Source organism: Acinonyx jubatus, chromosome B4 (genome assembly GCF_027475565.1).
Source record: "Acinonyx jubatus isolate Ajub_Pintada_27869175 chromosome B4, VMU_Ajub_asm_v1.0, whole genome shotgun sequence".
In the NCBI taxonomy this organism is placed as follows: Eukaryota; Metazoa; Chordata; class Mammalia; order Carnivora; family Felidae; genus Acinonyx; species Acinonyx jubatus.
Window position 1 is genome coordinate 16,038,189 of NC_069387.1, and position 23,287 is coordinate 16,061,475.

The 23,287-nt window shown below is 42.1% G+C and overlaps 1 protein-coding gene across 3 annotated transcripts; it reads right to left on the reverse strand.

Moving 5' to 3' along the window:
- Nucleotides 1-208: 208 nt before the first annotated feature.
- HACD1 (3-hydroxyacyl-CoA dehydratase 1) lies at nt 209-23,032 on the reverse strand. 3 transcript variants are annotated; one of them, XM_015077842.3, is made up of 7 exons: nt 22,971-23,032; nt 12,405-12,522; nt 12,199-12,217; nt 11,826-11,914; nt 8,710-8,831; nt 3,725-3,903; nt 209-385 (listed from the first exon to the last, which is right to left on the reverse strand). In XM_015077842.3, exons 1-7 carry the CDS (start codon nt 23,015-23,017, stop codon nt 303-305), a joined length of 657 nt encoding a protein of 218 aa, XP_014933328.1. In that variant the 5' UTR covers nt 23,018-23,032; the 3' UTR covers nt 209-302. The 3 variants fall into 3 exon arrangements, with proteins under 3 accessions (XP_014933328.1, XP_026929341.1, XP_053081333.1); XM_027073540.2 differs by lacking the exon at nt 22,971-23,032 and adding an exon at nt 21,713-22,164; XM_053225358.1 differs by lacking the exon at nt 22,971-23,032 and adding an exon at nt 20,833-21,034.
- Between the last annotated feature and the right edge of the window lie 255 nt (nt 23,033-23,287).

Here is a 23,287-nt window from a genome sequence, read left to right on the forward strand (position 1 = left end):
AAACTTGAGTAAAGCTAAAAACAAAAACAAAAAAAGTATTTTTTTTCCAGGTAACACAGCTAATTATTTTCTTCATGATCATCACCTACCCGGGAGTTGATAATAAACACACGCACAGTTTTTATAGGAAACTGACCTTGCACAATGTGAAGACAAATATTGGCAAACACCACATCTCAAGTTATATTCTAAGAAATCATACAAGCTGTAATATTTCATAAAGTTGTTTATTCTTGTTATTAAAACTTGGACTCAAGTAATCCGGGTTATTCTGGAAAAAGCACCTTGTTTGCAGGGATCACTTAATCATCCTTTTCTACAATCACCTCTCCATGAAGCACCTTTCTTCTTTGGCGTAACATGTGAAAATAGAGTTGTGGAAACACTGATTGAAAAAAAAGAAAACAAAAGAAGGTATTGTTGAAAATTATTCATACTAGAAAGTTCTTCCCAGTAGCAAGCTTCGAGGGCAAGCACATCATCCACCACCTCGGCCTTCCCAAATATTCACAGAGCTCGGGGAAAGAGTAGAAATGTGGGCCTCCACATACCATATGCCTACATGTTTTACAGGCTCACCTCCTTTGATTGCATTTTTTACACATTGAAGGTCTGTGGTAACCTCACCTCGAGCGAGTCTGTTGGCACCATTTTTCCAACAGCATCTGCTCATTTTGTGCCCCTGTGCCACATTTTGGTAATTCTCACAAGACTTCAACCTTTCTCATTATTATTATTATTATCGTACTTGTCATGGCCATCTGTGATCAGTGGTTAGGACTCGCTGAAAGCTCAGCTGACGGGGAGCATGTTCTAGCAACAAGGTATTTTTAAATTAAGATGTGAACATTGATGCTATTGCACACTTAACAGACTACAGCATAATGCAAACCTAACTTTGGTATGCACTGGGAAACCAAAAAATTCATCTGACTCACTTCATGGCAGTAATAGCTTTACGGCAGTGGCCTGGAACTGGACCCACAGTATCTCCAGGGTATGGCTGTAAAGCCATGAACTGCTGGGGATTCTGGAGCAAAGTTAAATATCTTGATAAATGTACCTTTGTAATGACCTGGAAGGCCACGTTTGAATTTAGAACTCTGTAACTCTTTGGAATCCTGTGCTAGAACGTTCCAGCACAAGGAAAACTGCCCCCACCTGGCCCCCTTTTCTCTGGTCCACTGGCTATCCTGTACCACTCGGGGTCTCGTGAACATGTATGGACATCTACGCCCACACGACCCAACTGTATCCATACCCTTCATACACAGCTGCCCTTCGGCCACCCCTTGATCTCAGGACTGTTTTCACTGGTGACATGGTTTATCCCTCAGGAGAACAGACTGGGGAAGAGGCCTATCCGTGCAGTCCCTAGGTGCATGCACACTCAGCACCACTTGGGTCACAAATTCCATGATCCCAGGTTTCTAGAAAGCGGTCTAGAAGGGGAGGGGAGGCCTGTGTGGAGAATGATCAGTGGAGGGCCAGAACGCCGAGAGCAGAAGCCTCTCTTGGTTGGGTATATGGCTATTCTGCTATATACACATTTATGTATATGTATTAAGTCCGTTAGACAAAGGGTCATCTGCCCTTCCAAATTTGAAGAATTACTTTTAGCTCATTTGAACCAGGGCTTTTAAACCATAGTGTAAATGTTAGTGGGTATACAAATTAACATCAGCTATAAACAACATAAATATTTGTAAAAACATCTCTGAAAACGATGAACTGAATTATTAAAATCAATTAACTAACGACAAAAAAAAAAGCTTTGAATATCTTGCTCAGGCAACTTTAGTTAACTATTTTTAGAACTTAGCCCACATAGAAGAAAAATACACAACGGATTTTATTCTTTTTAATTTAGGTATCACCCATCTTGATAAATGTAATCATCGTATCATACCCAGGGGCCTGAACATATTCAGGTAAAATATACTTAAACCTAACTGACCAGTTATTGAAAATACTTCTATCACATTCTGAGTAGTGTAGTGGAAGGGCAGGCTTGAGTTCAAACCCTAGCCTTATTTACTACCTGGGTGATTTGTAAGCCATGTCTGTAATGTCCTCATTGCGATGTCCTCCAATCTGTAATGTCATTATTGAAAAATGAGAGTAGCACTTCTTTTGAGTACTATTCGCAGGACTGTTAATACAGTCAATGAACAAAGTAAAACTAGCTGTATTACAGCTAATATTAACGATCCAGTGGAAAACATCCCCCTGGCTGACGGATGCTCCAGCAAGTGGGACCCTCACGGAACCATCAGCATCGCGAACGGAGCTCCTAGTGACACGGGCCAGAGTCTACGTCTCTCAGGACACCACTAAACACACAACCAACAGTTACTAGTTTGATGGTTTCCAGCCATGACCTGTTGGGCCTCGGGTTTCTGTGGAGATGCCTCCGCAGTTACAAGGAAGAGGAGGACCCAATTCCCAAACCTGTAACTAGGATATAAACGGAAGCAGGCCGTGGCCTGCGCCAGGCATGGTGCCATTCACCAGACGCTGCGGAAGCAGAGGGCGCACACGGGTGCCGCAGACATTCCATCCCTCAGCCCTCCCGAACGGCCACTGGTGGATAATCTGATGACAGTTAGGCCCAACTGACAGAAGATGAGGGGAATAAATGCACTGTGTGACCATCAAGTCAATGCCAATTTTGAAAAAGTTTCAAAGTTAGAGGCCTCAAGGGGCTGGCCAAGTTTTATGTGCACCCCCATTACATAAAATATTTTATATCGTGTTGATGCAGATTTTAGATGCTATAAACTCTGCTTATTTCCTTGGCTCCCTCATGGACTTTAGAGTCTCTAATTTTATTGAGAAAAGTAAATAATGGTCTTGTTTTACTTGTGTATTTCCTGCTGGTGACTATCAAAATTTGACCGAAAAACATTAACCCTGTGGGTATTTACATGAAGTGAGTAAAGCCTCACCAATTCACTGCAACCTACTGAAAGGGGACAAGAAATTAGTGAAGAGGCTGAATTATTCAAAATATTTTAATGGGGCACCTAGATGGCTCAGTCTGTTAAGCATCCAAGTCTTGATTTCAACTTAGGTCATGATCTTGAAGTTCATGGGTTCAAGCCCCACTTTGGGCTCTCTGCTGTCAGTGCAGAGCCCGCTTGGGATTCTCCCTCCCTCCCTCAGCTCCTCTCCCGCTCGTGCATGCTTGCACTCTCTCTCTCTCAAAAATAAATAAAGATTAAAAAAAATATTTTTAAAAAAGCACCTTCGTTATTTTCTAGTACATAGAGCGACACACACAAGACTAAAAAGTAATCTTGAATAACTTTTCCAAGTATATGCTCGAGGAATAGATAGAAATGACCCGACATTTTCTTGGATAAAATGTTTCTCTTCAGAGAAATAATTCTAAATGCTGGCAAATAGTTCACTGATGGGGGCTCTATCTTTTCTTTAAAAAGAAAAAAAGTCGTATTAAGCTTCTCTTTAAATGATTTTGAGAAGGCAGTCATTTGTGTATCAATTTACCTACCTTTTTCCTTATAACTAGGAAACAGTCTTTTTTGACTCACTCACTCTTCAATTATTTAAAATTATGAATTTTAAATGTGGGGTTGAACAGAAGTTTTGATGTATTTGTAAGCCATTATGCTGCCTTGCTTATTAAGCTAGCATATCATGATACTTTACAAAAACTTTCACAGCATCTGCTAAACCAAAGTACTAATAACCACATACTTACGTGGTATATATGAGGCCATGGTTATAAGAAGAAAATAATAGTAGTCAAAAGAGACATTGTATTTATTAGGAAGCCTTATTGAAAACATTCCTGTCTTCTTCACGTAGGGTAAGGCAGCATATATTGTAAGAAGTTCACCAGCAACTCCAACAGGGTATAAGATGATAAAAAAATTGTATCTGGAGAAAAGAAAGACCTCAAGGAATTATTTTTCTAGGGCAATGACTGGATTTGACATCATCATTCTTTTGCTACTACTGTCTTTAAACCTAAAAATTCATCCTGCACATAGTTACAATGCCCCTCACGGGTTAGTTTTCTCTACTTTAATTATTTGCTTATAAATGTAATGATCTTCCTTTTTTCTCATAGCAGTTTCCATTTTAAGATGGCAAGATCTTAATAAAATAAGAAGTCAACTTATTTTACAGTACTGAAATAATGGTATACATGTTAAAAATATGTATGTAGTTTTGTATTGCAAAGCACGTAAGCGTTGTAAATACTATAAAGCACCTGTACGGATTATAAGGTATTGTAAAGGTAACTTCTTTGACACCTGAAATCAGAACTGAACGAGTCACTTACTGGTCAGGAGCAGTGCTTTAAAAGACCAGTTATGATCCTAACTTTACATCTACATCTTGAAATTACCAAAGGGGTTCTCTGGAGGCATTTGAAAACCCTGTTGTGGTTACTAATTAAAAGAGAATTAATTACCATTTCAGAAAACTGAAATAATACTACCTAAAGTTTCCATAACTACTAATGACTATATTGTCTAAAACTGCTTTCGTAACAAAACAAGAAAGACAAGTTGTTTCCAAAATTCCCACATTAAAGGAACAACTTGCTTAAAGCAGAACTGAGAAGGTTCTTTCCAAAACCCCAAATCACAAGCTTGTTCATTTGGGCTATGGCGGGGTCTCTAACACAGAGTAGCCAGCCGTCACTTCCACCTGCAGTGAGAGAAACATTCTGCAAGTGTCTGCGGGCCTCCAGCAGAAAGAGCAGCAAAGACCCAAGGCGACAACATTTCTCCATTAAAGAAAATCATTTTTCTCCAAGGCAGTTACCACAGAAAATAAAGGTCAAAATCTCGGTGGAAAAAGAAAGAAATCAAATCAATCCATATTTTATTTAATCATGTTGTTGGCATTAATATTTGTAGAGAAAAGTTAAAATCATCAGCATGACAGGAAACTGGTGATACCAAGTACGCCAAGGGCATACAAGGCTAAGAGATGGGAGAGGAACAGAATTATTTGCCAAAATAAACCAAGTGGTGAAAGAAAAGACCAATGATCCTTTTACTGTCCCTGTTTATCCCCTCCTTGCCTTGGATATATCATCTGCTTTCTTACTAGTCTTTGTAATTTGTATATTATTTAAATCACTCTTTTCCAGTCTTAATGTCCTAACTCAATTTAAAATCATATAACTGAACATTTTATAAGCCCTTCTCCAGTAAAACGTTCAAACTTATTTACGTGGTTCTTAAACTTTATGTGACTCTCCAATGAGTTTTTTGGAAGCATTGTTCTTCAACAACAACAAAAAACCCTATCAATCCTAGAGTGAACTAGTTTAAGGCCTTCGGCCACTGATTATTTTTAATGTAATGAGAAAGAATTATGTCATTTACTTTCTTTGCACTTTAAAAAGACTGCACATCACCAATTCTCTAAGTTCGGATGGCAGCATGAGAAATTTAACTCCTTATTGAGAAAAAGATATAATGCCTCCTTTAAAATTCCCAATTGGCACCTAAAATTTTTTTTGAAGGGAATGCATTTTCAAAATTAAAGTGGAAATTAACATAAAAACAACAATATACAAGTACCTATTCAGTGGACTTTTCTAGGAACACTTCTAACACATAAACAGCATCAAAGTATATTCAAACTGTCAGAGTAGGCCGGCTACTTATAAATAAGAAGCCATTCTTAAAGTGGAACTTTTATTTGAGAACAGAAGCTTCAACATTTGAACATAAATACAAATATTATTTTAGGTTTTTTAATGAGGTTGGCAAATACGCCTGGGAACTTAAGATTTTTGACATGAAATAAAATGATTCGTGATTACGGTTAACTGACATGTATCATGCTAACATGGACATTTCAAAGCTGAAAGATTTTATAGTACCTGGTTTAACATTAATGCAATTGAGGAAGGATTTCTGAACAGCAAATTTAAACATGCAATGGCAGAGCTTTGAACTTTTCTAGAAATTCGACACATGCAAAATGCATTCTAAAAGGCAGACAGACAAAACATTTAAGACATGTGCCTTTCACAAACAAACTGTATAAATATGGCAAGTGAAGAAACTATCTCATGAATTAGTATTTTCGAAGGTGCCAGAAGTCTGGAGGACTGGGATCGTGCAAGATGGCACTGAGGTATATTCTAGGATTAGTCTGGTGACACTCCAACCCGCCAACTGTGTGAAAGGCCCAACTGCTCAAAGCGGAAGAATGTTCAGTTACAGTAAGAATAAAACCAACAAACATACATCCATGGGAGCACAACCCTCTTACGATAGACAATATGTTTAAGTTCAAATGACAATTTTGAAGCATTTTCAAGAAACAAAATGGGTCAGCCACAAATGTCTAAAAGGAGCTGGGGCACATAAAAAAAAGTGTGAAAGAATATAAATCCAGTTAACGGTGAGTATCATGACAGAGGGGTATTATAAACAATTTAAAAGGTTTTTTTCCTTTATTTTTGATTTTTTATATATTCAACAGTTCATTATATTTGAACATGTGTAATACAGGAGTTAGGAAAAAGGAGTAACTACTTAAAAAAAAGTGTTAGGCTTTTAATATACGGGGATCAAAATCAAATCTGACGCTAGTTGTATGCTTACTTTCAAACTAGTTAGGAATGTGTTACTATAAATATCAGGGTTTTAAAAAATAGAAATAAGGGCACCTGGGTGGCTCAGTCGGTTAAGCATCTGACTTTGGTTCAGGTCATGATCTCATGGTTCATGGGTTCGAGCCCCACGTCGGGCTCTGTGCTGACAGCTAGGGGCCTGGAGCCTGCCTCGGATTCTGTGTCTCCCTCACTCTCTGCCCCTCACCCACTCATACTCTGTCTCTCTCTCTCAAAAATAAATAAACAAAAAAAACCTTTTTTATATAAAAAACAAAAATATGGGGGCACCTGTGTGGCTCAGTCACTTAAGTGTCTGACTCTTGATTTTGGCTCAGGCCATGATCTCACAGTTTGTGGGATCGAGCCTGAAGCTGGGCTCTGCACTGACAGCACAGAACCGGGAGCCTGCTTCGGATGCTGTGTCTCCCTCTCTTTCTACCCCTCCCCTGCTTATCTCTGTCTCTCAAATATTATAAATACATAAATAAATAAACATCAAAAAAAATTTTTTTAAATAGATATATGGATATAGCATTGTTTATGATAGCTCAAAGCAGGCCTTCTACTATTAGCAAACTGGAAATTATCTAAATTCTAGCAACAGAGAACTGGCCAGTCATACTACGGAATACTGCCCAGCATTAAGAGTTACAGCTAGATCTAAATATTCCTGTTTTGACTTAAAAAACAAAACAAAACAAAACAAAAACTCCAAGATATAAAAAGCAAATACAATGTCATTCTACTTCTGTTTTTAGAAACTCACATTTGAGTGTTCACATTTTCGTTAACATGAAAAAGTCTGGATGGGTACACTGCAAACATCTTCCCTCCAGAGGAAGCGAGCTCATGAGGTAGGTATAAGCAGGAACTTTCCGTGTTGATTCTACATACTTTGTACTTTTGAGTTTTTTACAACGAAAACATACTACTTCTGTTGTTTAACAGAAAATGTAAAGGATGCAAATATCGCCAAACTCTTGTACCCTACCTATGGAGAACAGACATAGAGGGGAACAGACGTATCTGGGATAGATCTCTTTCACTCCAGTTGTCCTTCCCACCATCTGGCATTTCACATATCTGTGAGTGGTTTCATTTTTTGTCTCCTAGGTCATGAGAGGACAGAGTTTTTCTTGTGTTCAAACCTGCATCTCAGGTATGGAGGACACACACAACACGTGTTACTCTTGTAGCAACTGTAAGTATGACACAGGGAAGGAAAAAAACAAATCTACGCTGGCTGGTATGATTTGTTCTCCAAAGAGCAGTCTTGTTTTTATAATAACTTTGTAAAATATCAGGTGCTCAAAGAATTCAAACTTAAAAAAAAAAAAACATAAAAGTTGTTGCTTTAGGATAGACATATTTAGAACCCTTGAAATATAAATTTTGTCACATTCCAAATAATACAGTTTAGGTAAGTATGACCTTTAAAAATTTCTGTCTCTGCTACTTAAAACGTACCAAAGAAGCTGACATTATAGGGGCACCTGGGTGGCTCAGTCCGTTAAGCATCCAACTCTTGATTTCGGATGAGGTCATAATCTCACAGTTTGGGAGTGTGAGCCCTGCATCGGGCTCTGCACTGGCAGCATGGAGCCTGCCTGCGATTCTCTCTCTCCCTCTCCCTACCCCTCCCCTGCTTGAGCTCTCTCTCTCTCTCAAAATAAATAAATAAACATTAAAAAAAAAGAAGTTGACATTGTATATATAAGATCCTAAAAATTATGGATGCCAGATTACTAAAATAATTTAAATCATTCAGACAAAAGGCCATATTTGTGGCACTGTGTTTATTTAATAAAATTCAAAAAACTGTACATTTTGCTTTTAAAGAAAAATAAATGGCCAATTCAGGTTATTTAAGGATACTGATATAATTTGCCCTGCATTGATTTTACTCCAAATATATGTCAATATGATTTTTCTCTGATCATTAAGTTAAGCCTTTAGAATGCAAGTTATTATACGGCTAACAGCCAAACAGCATCCTGGCATCACGGGGCTAAGGCACAAATTTCGGTTCGCTGATGTTAGCACACAAAATGCACATGCACAGGGCTGTGAGCAGTTAAACCGCAAGACATCGCCACCTGGCCCATTTAATGAAGTATGGCAAGTGGTCGAGAAGACTGAATGTGTAGAAGGAATAGCGAGTGATCTCTGTCACAGTCCACGCGACCAGAAAAAGCACCACGCTCTCCTCATTCTGGATCTGCAGAATCACAGAGAAATCCACAGTGTCGTTTCACCTTGAACATTTTCCTCCGTGAAGAGATTTCATTTTAGTTATTTACTATGTGTCTTTTATCGCATTGGAACGTTAGGGGTAGACCGAGGCAAGACAGCAAACTTCAGGCAGTCCCCATTACATAATCCCGTTATGATACACAACGCGACCGCATCCGGGGCGGGGGAAGAGTCAAATCTCTACTGCTTTCTCTTCCTCAGCCCTCATTCCAGCCGCTGACCGAACCACCCGAGGACGACATCACCCCCTCAAAACCAGCATGGGAACGATCTGACGCTCCAACTTTCCGGCGGTCACCTGATGACCCATCCTCCTGCAGCCCTGGCCCCTGCATCCGCCCCCCCGTTTCCTGCTTCCACCACTGTAATTCGGGGCTCTTCTCCCATCCAGACTCCCGTAACAGCCTCCCAGATACCCGTTCCACTCTACTCTCTTCGTGGATGGAAGTTTTCTCTCAAAAGCAAAACAAACAAAAACACATTTGGAAGTAGCTCATCTGTGACTTACAGGCTTCTTGGGCTCCCCATTGCTTCACAGGAGAAAGGGATAAAATCCTACCCCCTGTGCATGGTGATCAAGGTGTTTTTTACAATCTGAGCTCAGAAGTCTCTCCAACTTAACCTGCAATCTCTCAACACTCCACTACTACCTCTACCTCTCTCTCTCTCTCTCTCTCTCGTGATACCAATTTTGTATTATTTCCAGAACATGTTCTGAACATTTACATCTTAACACATCCCTCCATGAGAATGCTACTTACTCACTTATTGGCTCCCATAGAAAACCGTGTCATCCTTTAAGATCCAGCTACATCACGCCCTCTGGAAAACTTTTCCCAAACCCTTCCTTTCACCCCAAGCAGGTATTTGTCTACCTTCCTTGCTCAGATCTGTATCATAACACTTGCCAATTGGTTTTAAAGTCTGTCTGCCTAACCCTTGTGTATCCCTCACTGTGCTATTTATACACTCCTTCCTCAGGGAAGCCTTCCTTCCCCTCCATAGGTCAGACTAAGTCCCCAAGTATATTGTAATATAATGCACTCGTCTTGTTTCAAAGCACTAACACTAATATAATGAAACCATTACAGCTGACCCCTGCACAACGTGGGGGTTAGGGGCACCAACGCCCCCTGTGTAGTCAAGAAGCCTGTGTGTGTATAACTTTTGACTCCCCCAAAGCTTAGCTACTAAAAGCTTACTGGTGACCAGAAGCCTTACTGATAACATACAAACAGTTGATGAACACATTTGTATATCATATGTATTATATACTGTATTCTGACAAGAAAGTGAGCTAGAGAAAAGAAGACCCTATTAAGAAAAACTTAAGAGAAAATACACTGACAGTACTTTAGTATATTTGTCCAAAAAAAAAAAAAATCTGCGTATGAGTGAACACATGCAGTTAAATCGCATGTTGTTCAAGGTCAGCTGTATTTGCACATCTACTTGTCTACCATCTCTCCCAGCTACAGGCTCCACAAGGCAGGAACTGTACTTTTATTATGAACAGCCAGGTCCCCAGCACAGTCCCAGGCACAGAACAGATGTGTAGTCGGTATTTCTCAAATGATTCCACATCTGTATGACCACACCCCCACTTCCCAACAGCCAGGATGCATGACAGCTGGGACCGCCCCGTCCGTATTTGTAAATCCGGACATTAGCACAGTGTCAAGTGCATACAAGGCACTCAATAAATGTTGGCTAAGTTAATTAAAGAGTGGTGGAAAGGTGCCAGTGGGAAACTAATGTTGGAGATAATTAAATAGTAATATTCAGGCAGAGATCCTTTGGAGGATAAAAGAGAGCAGATGGGTCTTTTTTCTCTTGGGGGAGAGCAACCTGTTAGATTCTTTAACTTCTCTACAGTAACGTTGGCCATCCCATCTTGTCCTTCTTTCTCCTTGGTCTTCAGATTCTTTGTAGTTCTGGCCCAGCTCTTACATTCGCTCACTGTCTGGAATAGTCTCTCTTTTATTTTGTTAATGTTGGACTCCTGCTTTTAAACTGCATGGCAATCTGGATAAAAGGTCTGGCTCTCCATACGGCAGGCAGTCATTGCTAAGTGCATGGCGGGCACTGGCAAGGGCCCAGGTGGACTGAGTAAGGTGTGTGAAAGACACCGGTCGGAAGGGCTAACGTGCAGAGTGGTGAGAGGGCAGAAGGGCAGTGATCTGTCCCCATGCGGATGGGGGCCAGTAAGTCTGGCAGGCAAGGGAAGGGAGTTACGGTATCATTTCAAGCAGACTAGGGACAAGAAAGGCATCTCAGGAATGGAAAGGAGGCCAGAGATCTGTCCTCAAGTAGACAGGAGACGCTGGCGGCTGTCAGAAGGTCAGAAGGGTCCATCTGGGAAATGTTTCTGTCATGGGTTTATAAGGCCCAGTGTCTTGACATAGTGAGCATGGTGTTTGTTTGTCTAAAAGGGTTTAAGCCATTAATTAGATTTAGGTCTGTCTCCTGTCATGCCTCAGTAAATAATATGCTAATTTCCCCTAAGTTCCTCAGCCCTTCCAACTTTCATTTTGCCTTCCCCATTTGCTCAGATCTACAGAACTGCATTTGCTTTTTTATGCCTGTTGCTACACCACCCCATGGTGAATGAGAAACAATAAACTGTTGACACTGATGACTTCAATACAGGATCAAAGACAATACGCATCAATAGGAAATAGAATTTTCAGTTCGTTATTTGACAGAATATGAATATTAATTTTAAAAGCTGAGAAACATCAGAGAGTAGACTGTGGACATAAATATTTAGTTTTGCTTGTGTTACAAGGTCATTCTACTAATGCACTAAGTTAATGGACAATCACACTTAAATCCAAACCCAGCCCTTTTCTGTCTAGTGGTTCTGTTTCCTGAAATACAGCAATGTTAATATGTTAGACTCCTATTAATAAAAAGCTTTTCTACAGGCTCCTGAAGAGAACACGTTAGCATCACTTACCGGTTTTATACTGTGAGTAATGAGCCACACCATAAAGATTCTTGAACTCACTTGGACCCCAGCCACAATCACAGAAGTAGGTACAATTCCTTAAAGAGAAAAACAAGTCAGGGGTGCCTGGGTGGCTCAGTTGGTTAAGCATCTGAATTCGGCCCAGGTCACCATCTTGCAGTTTGTGATTTTGAGCCCCACAAGGGGCCCTGCGCTGATAACAGAGAGCCGGCTTGGGATCCTCTGTCCCCCTCTCTCTCTGCCCCTCCCCGGCTCTCACACTCTCCCTCTCCCAAAAATAAACATTAAAAAAACAAAAACAAGTCAACTGCTGCCCTGGAGGCAATTTATACCAACAATAAAAATTAAATCAGAAACTCACCAATTAAACAGTGGACTATCTGTAAACAAATAAAAAAAAAAACCACAAGTCAATAGCATGCAACATAAAATAAATCCCTGTGAACACTGGTTTTCTACAAATCCGTAGGTGGTATGTCATCAGCAAAATAAGACTGGCTTTGCTCAACAAACGATTTTTCAAATAAATATTACAACAACAGAAAAACAACATCATAGGAAACTTACCTCAAGCAAGGCAAATGTCTGGAAAAATTTAAGCGTCTTCTGAATACTTTTATATAAACCTTTGTGTGTTCCTTTTTCCATATAAAAACGTACCATGGCAATAGCTAGAACCAACCACCTAGAAGAAATAAAAGTATTTTATAAAGTTCTAACAAAATGAATACCACTGAGCTTCCTACAAGGAAATGGTGTAATTTAGAGTAACGATATATATGTTTTATTACGTCCTCAGTTCATTATTGTTTTTAACAAAACCCACAGGAAGAAATGACATTGTTTTCATATGGGCTCTTCAAGGGGATGTACACACATACTGGAGACCAACAAGACTCAAATGTCAAACAATATCCAGTTCGTGTTTGGTTTCAGCAGATAAACTGACACACTGAAGAAATTGGCTTTATGTACCAAGTGAGGTTATTGCCAAGCATTTCATAATTATAGAAATATGTCTCAAGGTAAAAAGCTGTGAGTATAAGCACATCCTTACACAATATACAGTATATACTTATATGTAAGTATTAGTAAAAATCTTTCATAATAATTATGTTTTTAACATTCTTATTTATTTTTGAGAGAGACAGATTGTGAGCGGGTGGGGGTGAGGGGCAGAGCAGAGACACAGACAGAGAGGCACAGAATCCGAAGCAGGCTCCAGGCTCCGAGCTGTCAGCACAGAGCCTGATGCGGGGCTCGAACTCACGAACTGTGAAATCATAACCTGAGCTGAAGTCGGACACTTAACTGATTGAGCCACCCGTTAAAAACAACTGTTGGGCCACTCAAGACATACATACAGAAGGCCATATTATGGGCCTGCCTTGAAAGAATTTGCTTTACAAAAAGGACAAAATACACATGCCTTCCCTTTTCAACTTGCATTTGTACATGAAACAGAGGTTCTGTGCTGTGAATCAAGGGTACTTCAAACACAAGCTACACCTGAGGAGACCAGCATTCTCACCCTATGCCCAATCTGCTAGAGACACTCATGAGAGTTAATTTTTTTTCCAGTTCCCCTCACAATTACAAGAGCACGTTTAGGTTTGAAAAAGTTGCACCATCTATAACTTTTTAAAATCTTTACTAACACACCCATGGAAATGAGTATTTAAAAACCCCAGGCTTCTAATTCAGTGGTCTCCAAAGTGTCTAGTTAAATGGGTTTGTGAATGACAACATTTTGATACGGTTTTAACTTTTTAATTTAAGAACACTCATAAAATGGACAAACGGCTTAAAGGTTCCCGCAAAGAAACTACTGGTTGAATATGATGAACATGGGCAACAAGGTCAACAGAAGAAGATGGCGGCGGGCACTTCCACTCCGGGCACTCATATTCCTCCTCAGCACACACCAGGCGAAAGCAGAGGTGTTCCTATGACAAGAAGTCAGGTAAAGTCTGGAACTATCAGCGAGACCTTCAAAATGGGGAACTGTTAATGATAACAGTGATGATAATGGTAAACTTTCAGAATGCTTTCATGTTCTAGACAATATTCTAAATGCATGTTTAACATACTAATATTTCATCCTCACAAAAGCCTTGTGAGGTAGGGACTGCTATTAACCTATTTTAATGCTGAGGAAATAGGCAGAAAAGGTCACAGAGCCAGGCAGCTGGGATGTAAACCCATCGCTGAGCTCAGAGTCTATGCTCTTGAACCACGATGCTATACTGGTCTGGCTCTAGGTAGATACTGTGTCTTGGGATACTAGTTAATCACAATATTTCATATACTTAAGTTACAAGTAAATTTTAAAATGTATACGAAGAGGGGTGGCCTGGGTGGCTCAGTTGGTTGAGTGTCCTACTCTTGGTTTCGGCTCAGGTCATAATCTCATGGTTTGTGAGTTTGAGCCCCACATTGGGCTCTGTGCTGGCAGCATGGAGCCTGCTTGGGATTCTCTCTTTCCTTCTCTCTCTGCCCCTCCCCTGCTCACGCTGTCTCTGCCTCTCTCAAATAAATAAATAAACTTAAAATAAATAACTTATTTATTTAAATAACAAACTTAACAAAAGTTATAAGGAGAATTATGCTCAAATATTTTCACTGATAGTAGTGTACTATCAAAAAGGTTGGAAGGCCACTGTTGTAGATGAGATAGTCACCAGGCAGAGATGTCAAGTGACTTACCCTAAGTATTAAGGTCAGGGGTCTAGTTAGACATAGAACCCTTGAGGTCTCCTAATCCCCCATGCTATTCTGTCTCCACAATACCTCAGCTTTCCTATATTCAACTGATGGCTTCATCCCATAGTGAACCAATGTTGAATTCGGTGCTGGGCTAATCTGGGTGATGTTTTAGGTGCCTTCCAGGTTTAAAATGTTATGATTTCATTATCTCCAATTCTAAGTCCCTATATACTAACAATAAGAAAACAAACAGCTTAGTAAAATATTTAAATTTACATTTTCCATCCACTGTCCTTTTTTTTCTTTAGGAAAATCCAAATTAGATTTTTATAAAAGATCATTCTGAGACGTAATTACTAACGTACCAAAACATTCATCCAAGGATTCGTTTAGATGGCAAGTTCTCTATGATGTTAAATAGCATGATATAAAAAGCCCTGGGTAAGAACTTGGTAACAAATTCTACTGTTGTTCCATAGGTGGCAGTATTGTACCACCTAGTGTGGTATTAGAACACCAATAACTAACTTGTTTGAAATAAAAAAAAAAAAAAATTAATACTCTGGGTGGGGTTAGAAAGGACCACCTCTCATCTATTTTTCAGTCAATATGGCCAAGAGCTAATCCGACCTAATCAGTGCTCACTTTCTAAGCCCACCATCACAAGGGAGTGATAATCAAAGTCTCCCATAAAGGCCCTACATTTAACTAACTGTGGACTTCCTATATTCACTGGTTTAGTAATTGCGATTCAAAGAAAAAAAAAATTCAAAAGCGATTAGAGCCTCTGCAACTGGGAATTCTTTTCCGGAAAGTTCTGTTTTTAAAAAATATGCTAGACCTACTGATTACCCAAATATGAACCCAGATAGATATGCTGAGTCCTTGAGAAAAATACTCATTTTGTGAAATATACAAACATGTGCTCTATATGTAGGAGATTGCTTCATTCATTTCTTTATCCATTCATCTTCACATTCAGCACTTGTTGCTAAGCCAGGGAGAGTGCTATATGCTGGGAAATTAGAAATACATAAGACATAGGCCTTGCCTCAAGAAACATTTAAATTAGTAAGTGGAGAAAACAAAACAACGCTGTAACAGGAGGTATGTGCCATAACTCACTCAACACACGGCCTTCTCACCATGCCAGTATGCTACCATGACCCTGAAAAATCTTATCTAAGGAGTTCTTCTGCTTCTGGTGCTTCGTTTTCTACCGAGATTTCTTGGAGACAACCTGCTCCGTAAGGAACTTGGTTACCTAAACCTGCATCTTCTTTTCTTATTTCAATACTTCTTTCAAAATTTTAATTATGAACAACTTCAAATATATACAACAATACAGAAAATGGTATAACGAACCCCCGTGTGCCCACTGTCCAGCTTCCATCGTTATCTTACGGACAATCCTGTATTATCCAAACCTCTATTCACTTCTCTCCTCACCATCCCCCTCCCTCATTATTTTAAAGGAACTCTAATAGATTCTATAGTTTGATTCATAATAAAAGGATTGCTTTCAATAAACATTACCATAATACCATCATCCCATGTGAAAAATTTTAACGATAACATCTTAGATCACAAAATGTAGAGTCAGGATACAAATTTCCTCAATTGTCTCTCAACTTTAAAAAATCATGATTGAAAAAAGGTTCGTAATTAGTTGCTTTGTCTTTCATGATTTATTTAATCTATAGGCTTCCTCTCCCTTCCTCTATCCACTCATTTCTCCCTCTCTTTCTTGTGAAACTTGTCTGTTGAGGACACCGAGTGGTTTATTCTGCAGAGTCATCCTACATCTGGGTTTTGCTAATCACACACCCACGTGCCATTTATTACGTTCTTCTGTCCCCTGTATTCCCTGTTGACAGTTCCAGGGGCTTGATCAGACAGATTCACACTGGAGGCTAATTTCTAAGTTATGCTGTGCCCTTCCCTAAAGAGCACATAATTCGTGGCTGTCCCTCTTGTCTGTAATGTTAGCAGTCATTGCTGATCATTGCCCAGATCCATTAGTTCAGCAGTTATGGGGAAGTGATGATATTCTAATTTTATCATTTCTTCTTGACACCTCCTATAAAGTAGCCATTTGGAGACTTGCGCCCCTGGGCTTTGACACATTGTTCATTGACACCACTAAACTTCCTTTCCTAAACTAAAATGAAACTTTTATTTCCCAGCCAACACGTGTGTCAACTTACTGCACGTAGATACTCATGCCAATGGAATTAAGCTGAAAGGTTCACAAAAGAAAAAAAAAACACAGATAAACTAGACACTGTCAAGATTAAGGCCTTCCACTCTTTGAGAGACACTGTGAGGAGAATGAAAAACCAAGCCACAACTAGGAGAAAGTATTTGAAACATATATTGGAGAAAAGACTTCTATCCATACTATATTAAAAAAAAATCTTGGAATTCAGTAATGGAAAATTAAACAACATCATTAAAAAAGTAGGTATAAGGGGCGCTTGGGTGGCTCAGTCAGTTAAGCGTCCAACTCTGGCTCAGGTCATGATCTCGCGGTTTGTGAGTTTTTGTGAGTTCAAGCTCCGCGTCAGGCTCTGTGCTGACAGCTCAGAGCCTGGAGCCTGCTTCGGATTCTGTGTCTCCCTCTCTCACTCTGCCCCTCCTCTGCTCTCTCTCAAAAATAAATAAACATTTAAAAAAAATTTTTAAAAACAGGCGTAAGATTTGAACAGACACTATTACCAAAAAAGATATACAATTGGTAAGTAAATGCATGAAAAGATGTTCCATGTCATTAGTCACTAGGGAAATGCAAAATAAAATCACATTGCGATAACACAATACACCCATTAGAATGTCTAAAATTACAATGACTGACCCTAACAAGTGTTGGTGAGGATGTACAGAAGCTGGAACTCTCATTCATTGCCCATCAGGATGTAAAATGGTACAATCACTCCCGAAAAGTTTGGCAGTCCCATATGACCCAGTCATTCCACCCACAGGTATCCACCCATGAAAAATGAAAGCGTATGTTCAAAGACTTGTGCATGAATGCTCATGGTAGCGTCACAGCCAAAAACTGGGAAGAACCGAAATGTCCATCAACAGATGAATGGATCAACAATTTGTGGTAGATCCATTGTATGGGATAAAATATATGTCTGTTACTTAACATTTGTGGAAATGGATATGCCTGAACTGTGGGTTTGGTACTCTAATAACTCACACAATTTATACTCTGAAACTATCTTAAATAGTTTCTCTTTCTGTGTCGAACACCCCGCTGATCATATCCATGATCTTTTTATTCCTTGTAATACTCTCACAAAGTAGTTGTGTTGTTCCAATTTACAGATAAGAAAACTTAGGGGCAGAGAGGTTAAGTAACTTATCTGAGGCTACCTGGCTAAAAAGGAGAGAAGCACAGCCTTTAACCAACACCTTATTGTGCTATTTACAGGTTAAAACCTAAATATGTTAGCAAGGTGTTTAAGGCCCTGTGCAATGATCCAGGCTCCCTATCCAGTTTCATTCCTCCTCTCCCGCCCCCCCACCACACACACACACACACACACACACACACACACACACACACACACACTTCAGGCCCACTTGTTATTGCTTCAATAACATGTCTAGGAATGTCACATCTGTGTACTCTAATTCACGGTTTCCTCATCCATGCCTATGAAATCCCACTGATCTTTCAAAGCTCAGTTGAAATGCTATGATCTCCACCACAAAGCTTTCTCTGATTCCCACTACCTGTCTGACCTGTCACCTCTGCTGAGCACCTATTTCACTGTCTTTTATTGCAATATATAAATGCCCCAGGTTACACTTCTTCAAGGACAGAGCTTAAAATATTTATCTCATGTCTCTCATTTGACCAAGGAAAAGGCACTTAACATGCCTGGGCTCAAAAGTCCTGAAAAGGAAAACAAAACAAAACAAAACCAGAGAGAGAGAGAGAGAGAGAGAGAGAGAGAGAGAGAGAGAGAGAGAGAGAGAATACATCCACTTCTCTGGTCAAGTATCTATTATGAACAAGTACCATAAAAATCCTCACATCCTTTAAAGGTGTAATTCTACTCCTGGGAACTCATCTGAAGCTACTGACTTAACAGAAACAAAAGCAAATTGTCATTAGGAGAATGATTTAAGCCATTATACACTCTGATGGAACCATGAAAGAATATATTTATGAAAACCACACAGAAATATCTAGTAGAATATTACGTGAAAATAAACTATATAATAGAGCAGATACTATAACCACAATGCTCTATAAGATGCATTTTGGAGCTTACACTGTAATGGGGAGGGGGGAGAGATAATGGACAATAACAACAAGCCGAATTAGTAAAATACGCTATACAGTTATACGGCAATAAGTGCAATGAGAAAAATCAGGCATGCAAGAGGAATAATAGCATAATGGGGACATGTGCTATTTGAATGAAGATAGCTAGGAAAGGCATCCCTGAAAATGGAGATTTGAATGAAATTCTGAAGGAAATTAGATACTCACATGAAAGCTAAGAAAAAAAACAGAAGATCGTGCTAAGCTCAGAGAATTAGGCAAGTTTTTTTTATTATTATTTTTTTTTAACGTTTATTTATTTGTGAGAGAGAGAGAGGGACAGAGTGTGAGCAGGGGAGGGGCGGAGAGAGAGGGAGACACAGAATCTGAAGCAGGCTTCAGGCTCTGAGCTGTGAGCTCAGAGGCTGACACGGGGCTGGAACTCACACACTGTGAGATCATGACCTGAGCCGAAGTCATTGGACACTTAACCGACTGAGCCATCCAGGTGTCCCTAGGCAAGTTCTTTTTTACCGTTATGTAAATACTTCTTATCTCTTTGTTGTTTTCAAAAGTATTACAAAAAATTGATGAATTTCAAAGTTCTGCTGAAAGAGAAAAACAAAATAAGTTAAATGGATAAAAAGAACCTCAGCTAACCCCTCTGCTACCCATACTATTCGACGTCTACCTTTGTGTCTCATTTTCCACACCACAACCTTATTTGCCTCTATTCCCCCGATGCCACCCTTCAATTAGATCAAGACAATATGCCAGGCTTTCCTGCACCTCATGCCTATTTCTAGACTTTATCTCACTCGAAATATCTATCCTCCATATATGCCAATCCTATTCCCTCTTCAAATCTCAATGTCTCTAGAAAGCCTGCAAAGAGTTACATGGATTATTCCATTTTGGTGTCCTTGGCTTTTAAACAGAGATGAAAATGACAAAACAACCTTCTCAATATAGGCAGGAGACAGATACAAGTTTCAGATACACAGTAATAGGCTGGGCAGGTAGGAAAGAGAGGAACGAAGTGTGAGAACACAAAGGACAACGGCATTTAATTCTGCTCCAGATGGGGTGGGAGACCTAGAAAACGTCAAAGAGGATGGCTTGACTTAGAAATCATATGAGGAATAAGGAAGATATGCAAACAGTGAACAGCCTGAGCAATAAAGGAGAGCTGTGAATATAAAAATGCATGGTGCTTTGCCAGCATTAGGAGTTAGAGTTGATTTCAAATGCCACCAAACTGGAAATGAGAATCAGAGAGCATATTGCAAAGGCCCTTGAATGACAAACAGCCTAAATCCCTTAGGTTACAGTGAGGGGTAACGGGGAGTCACCGGAGGCTTTAAACTAGTTATGTTAGTTTTAAGGTTAACCCTGTTTTCAAAAGGGAGAGTGGATTGGAAAGGGAAGGGACAGCAGACCAGTGAACCAACAGCAGGTATTCCAAAAATGTTTATTAACTGGGTGAGGCTATCACAGGAGAGAAAATTCTTTCAGCTTCCACTCTATCTAAAGACAGCAGATATAGTGGGTACTCGATTGTTCTCCAGTTGCTCTGAATATATTATTTTTCTCTTTCAAGATTATAAAGCTTACTAAAGCGTAAAGGCAAAGAAGCAGCACATCTCTGAAGTCAGACTGTCTAGGCTGAAATCCAAGTCTGACCCCTGCTGGTTGTCTGATCTTGAGCAAATGACTTAACCACTCTGTGCCTCGGTTTCCTAATCTGTCAAATGTAGTATCTCATACCCCTCACAGAATGGTAGGGGACTAAAAACGACATAGTACATCTAAAGTAACCAACACAGTATTTGGCACATAGTAAATCATCAATAAATATATGTTTCATCAACTGTATTTGGTATTCAGGATCACTCTAAACACATAATGAGCACTCAGTACTGGGTCACAGCATTTATTCTTTGTCAATACCATTTTTCTAGGAGCCCTGGAGAAAGTTTAAGATATTGAGCTTTCCCCCACACTTACATAGGTTAATACTTCACGTGCTAGTGGGAAAATCACTTCTTAAAAAGGCAATGCAATTCAGATACGGAAGAGCATTTTCTCAACAGGTCTTGAGAAGCAGTCGACACAGCAGTCACTTTGACAGCTCTCTGACGAGCGATAGTCATTGTGTAACCTTAACTTGTAAGTCACACTCCAAGCCAGAAATAAAAGTAAGTACGGGGTATCAGTCGTCAAGTACGGGGCCATAAAGATGCTGGACACGAGTGCCGCACTCTGATAAGGCAGGCTTTCTAAACTATCGTCCCAAGCAAGTAGCTCTGGGGCTCAAAAATATGAAAATCGTGGTGACATTAACAGTGAAGAAGACTCTGCCCAGCGACCTGCAGCACGAGGAAACGCACGGTGGGGGCCACCGGCCGGACAGCTCCGGGCTCGGGGGGCGGCCGGACCCGGGCGTTTCTTCAACAGCAGCAGCAGCAGCCGGTAGCGGCGCCCGGGGCGGCCGGGCCGAAGCCGCCTCCCCCGCGGGTCGGCCCCGCATTCCTGCCCGGGTCTATACTTAACCTCCGGCCCGCGCCCCGGGCCGCCGCGCCACGCCGTGCACCGTATTAGGCAATGCCGGGCGAGCAGGGCCCCGGCCCCCCCCCCCCCCCCCCCGCTCCATTCAACGCCCGCGGCCGCGGCGGCGCCCGCGCCCCTCCCCCACGGCCGCCGCCCGCGCCCCCTCCCCGCCGCCCCGCGCCCCCCCCCTCCCCGCCGCCCCGCGCCGCACGCGCCCCGCGCGCCCGGCCCGCTCGCCCCTCGCCGCCCCGCCGGCGCCCCGAGCGCTGAGCGTCCCGGGACGGCGGCGCGGGGGTGGGGGGCGGAGGGAGACGAGGGCCCCTCGCGGCGCACGTACCCCGCGGTCATGGCGATGTTGTAGAAGGTGAGCCAGACGGTGGCCAGCAAGCCGAGGCGCCTCCTCTTGCCGGGGGCCTCCCGCTCCTCGCCGGCCTCCGAGGCGCCGCCGTTGGCGCCGTCCTCCTCGCTGGACGCCATGGTGGCCGTGCACCCGGGGGAAGTGGAAGACAGGGGAAGGGGAGCGGGAGGGGGCCCGGCCGAGCGCGCCGCTGAAGCGCCGCCGCCCGCTGCCGCCGCCTCCGTCAGGCGCCCCATGTGCCGCGCGCAGGGGGCTCGGCGCCTACTGCCCTGCCGCCCGCGGGGGGAGGAGCGGGCGCCCCCCGCCGCCGCCGCCGCCCCGGCCGCCCCGCCCCCGGCCCTCGGGAGCGCGCGCGGCACGGGGGACCTGGCCGCCGGGCCTGGGAGCCCGGGCTCGGGGTCCCGCGAGCCCCCGGGTACGGTTTCGAGGCGGCCGTGTGGCTTCCGCTCCCACAGAAACCTGTCCGCTTCTCCAGCTGGGGGAACCTCCTCTTAGAGAGACGCCCCACATGTCTCGGGAGCTGGCGCCGTGTCCCTTGCTAGTGCATTTAGTCGGGACGCACGGAACACACCTGACTTGCCGTGGTCCTGCCCCGCCCAACCTTTGGGAAGGTAGTTTCTGGGCGCTGGGACGGGCACTAGGATCTTCCCGCCAAGGGCTCCTGCAAACCCTCTGAGGAAGACGCGCCCACTTGAGCCTGTTTCACTTCACTTGAGCGGGCCAGTGGGTCACGCACAGGGGGAATATAGTAGGATTGCCTCACTTGTGTGGATTCCCCTGGAGCCAGTGTTTTAAAGGCATTGACTCCAATGCAGTGCAGTGTTGGGTGTTAGAAGCTGGAGGAAAGAAGACATGACAAGATACCAAAGGAGAAAAGTCGGAGCGGATACAGGCAAGCTACAGATGCAGGGCTAAGCAGAACCTTTCCCCGCAGTAAAGAGTATCTCACTGTTCCCCACTCTATCCCTTTCCTTTTTGTATCTTCCTCCAGAGACCCGTGCTTTCTCCGAACAGCTCTTTGCTCTTTCCCCTTAAAGCACACGGTTGGGAAGGCAGGCTCTGGAGTCAGATTACTGAAATCCAAACCCCAAATTCTTGGCTCCACCAGTCTTATTAGCTTGTGGACTTGGGCACCTAAACTTCTTTATGCCTCAGTTTCCTCAATGGGAATAATTTATAAACCTGTGTCATGGGTCTTTGTGAGATACAAGTGAAATCACTCATGTAGACCACTTACAGTTGTGAAACAGGTTGAGTCACCCCAAATCGGCGTGCGATCACCATTCTGGCCACTCGGATCTTTGTTGATCCAGCGAAAGAAATTCTGGGCCGGCCTGTGGAAACGATCTGCCTGTTAGGCTGTGCTCTGGAACCTGAGCCTGGCCCCGGGCAGGGGACAACCACCAGAAGACCACAGAGCCACGGGAGTCTGGTAGCGCCTCAGGGTACGGAGTCATTCTGACACGGAGGAAAGCATGAAAGAAGTCACCAAACTAGAGAAAAGAGGACACAACCCTGTCCATCCTTGTGATCTGGCCTCTGGGCGCCCGATCT

Bases quoted from the DNA above. Each gene is read 5' to 3' on its own strand.
- HACD1 (XM_027073540.2), bottom strand. From the start codon at position 21,969: ATGGGGCGCCTGACGGAGGCGGCGGCAGCGGGCGGCGGCGCTTCAGCG. The intron at 3,904-8,709 runs GTGGCGATGTCT...TCTTTTCTCCAG, and splicing joins TACTTCATTAAATGGGCCAG to ATACAATTTTTTTATCATCT. The intron at 386-3,724 runs GTAAGTATGTGG...TTTTTCAATCAG, and splicing joins CATGGCCTCATATATACCAC to TGTTTCCACAACTCTATTTT.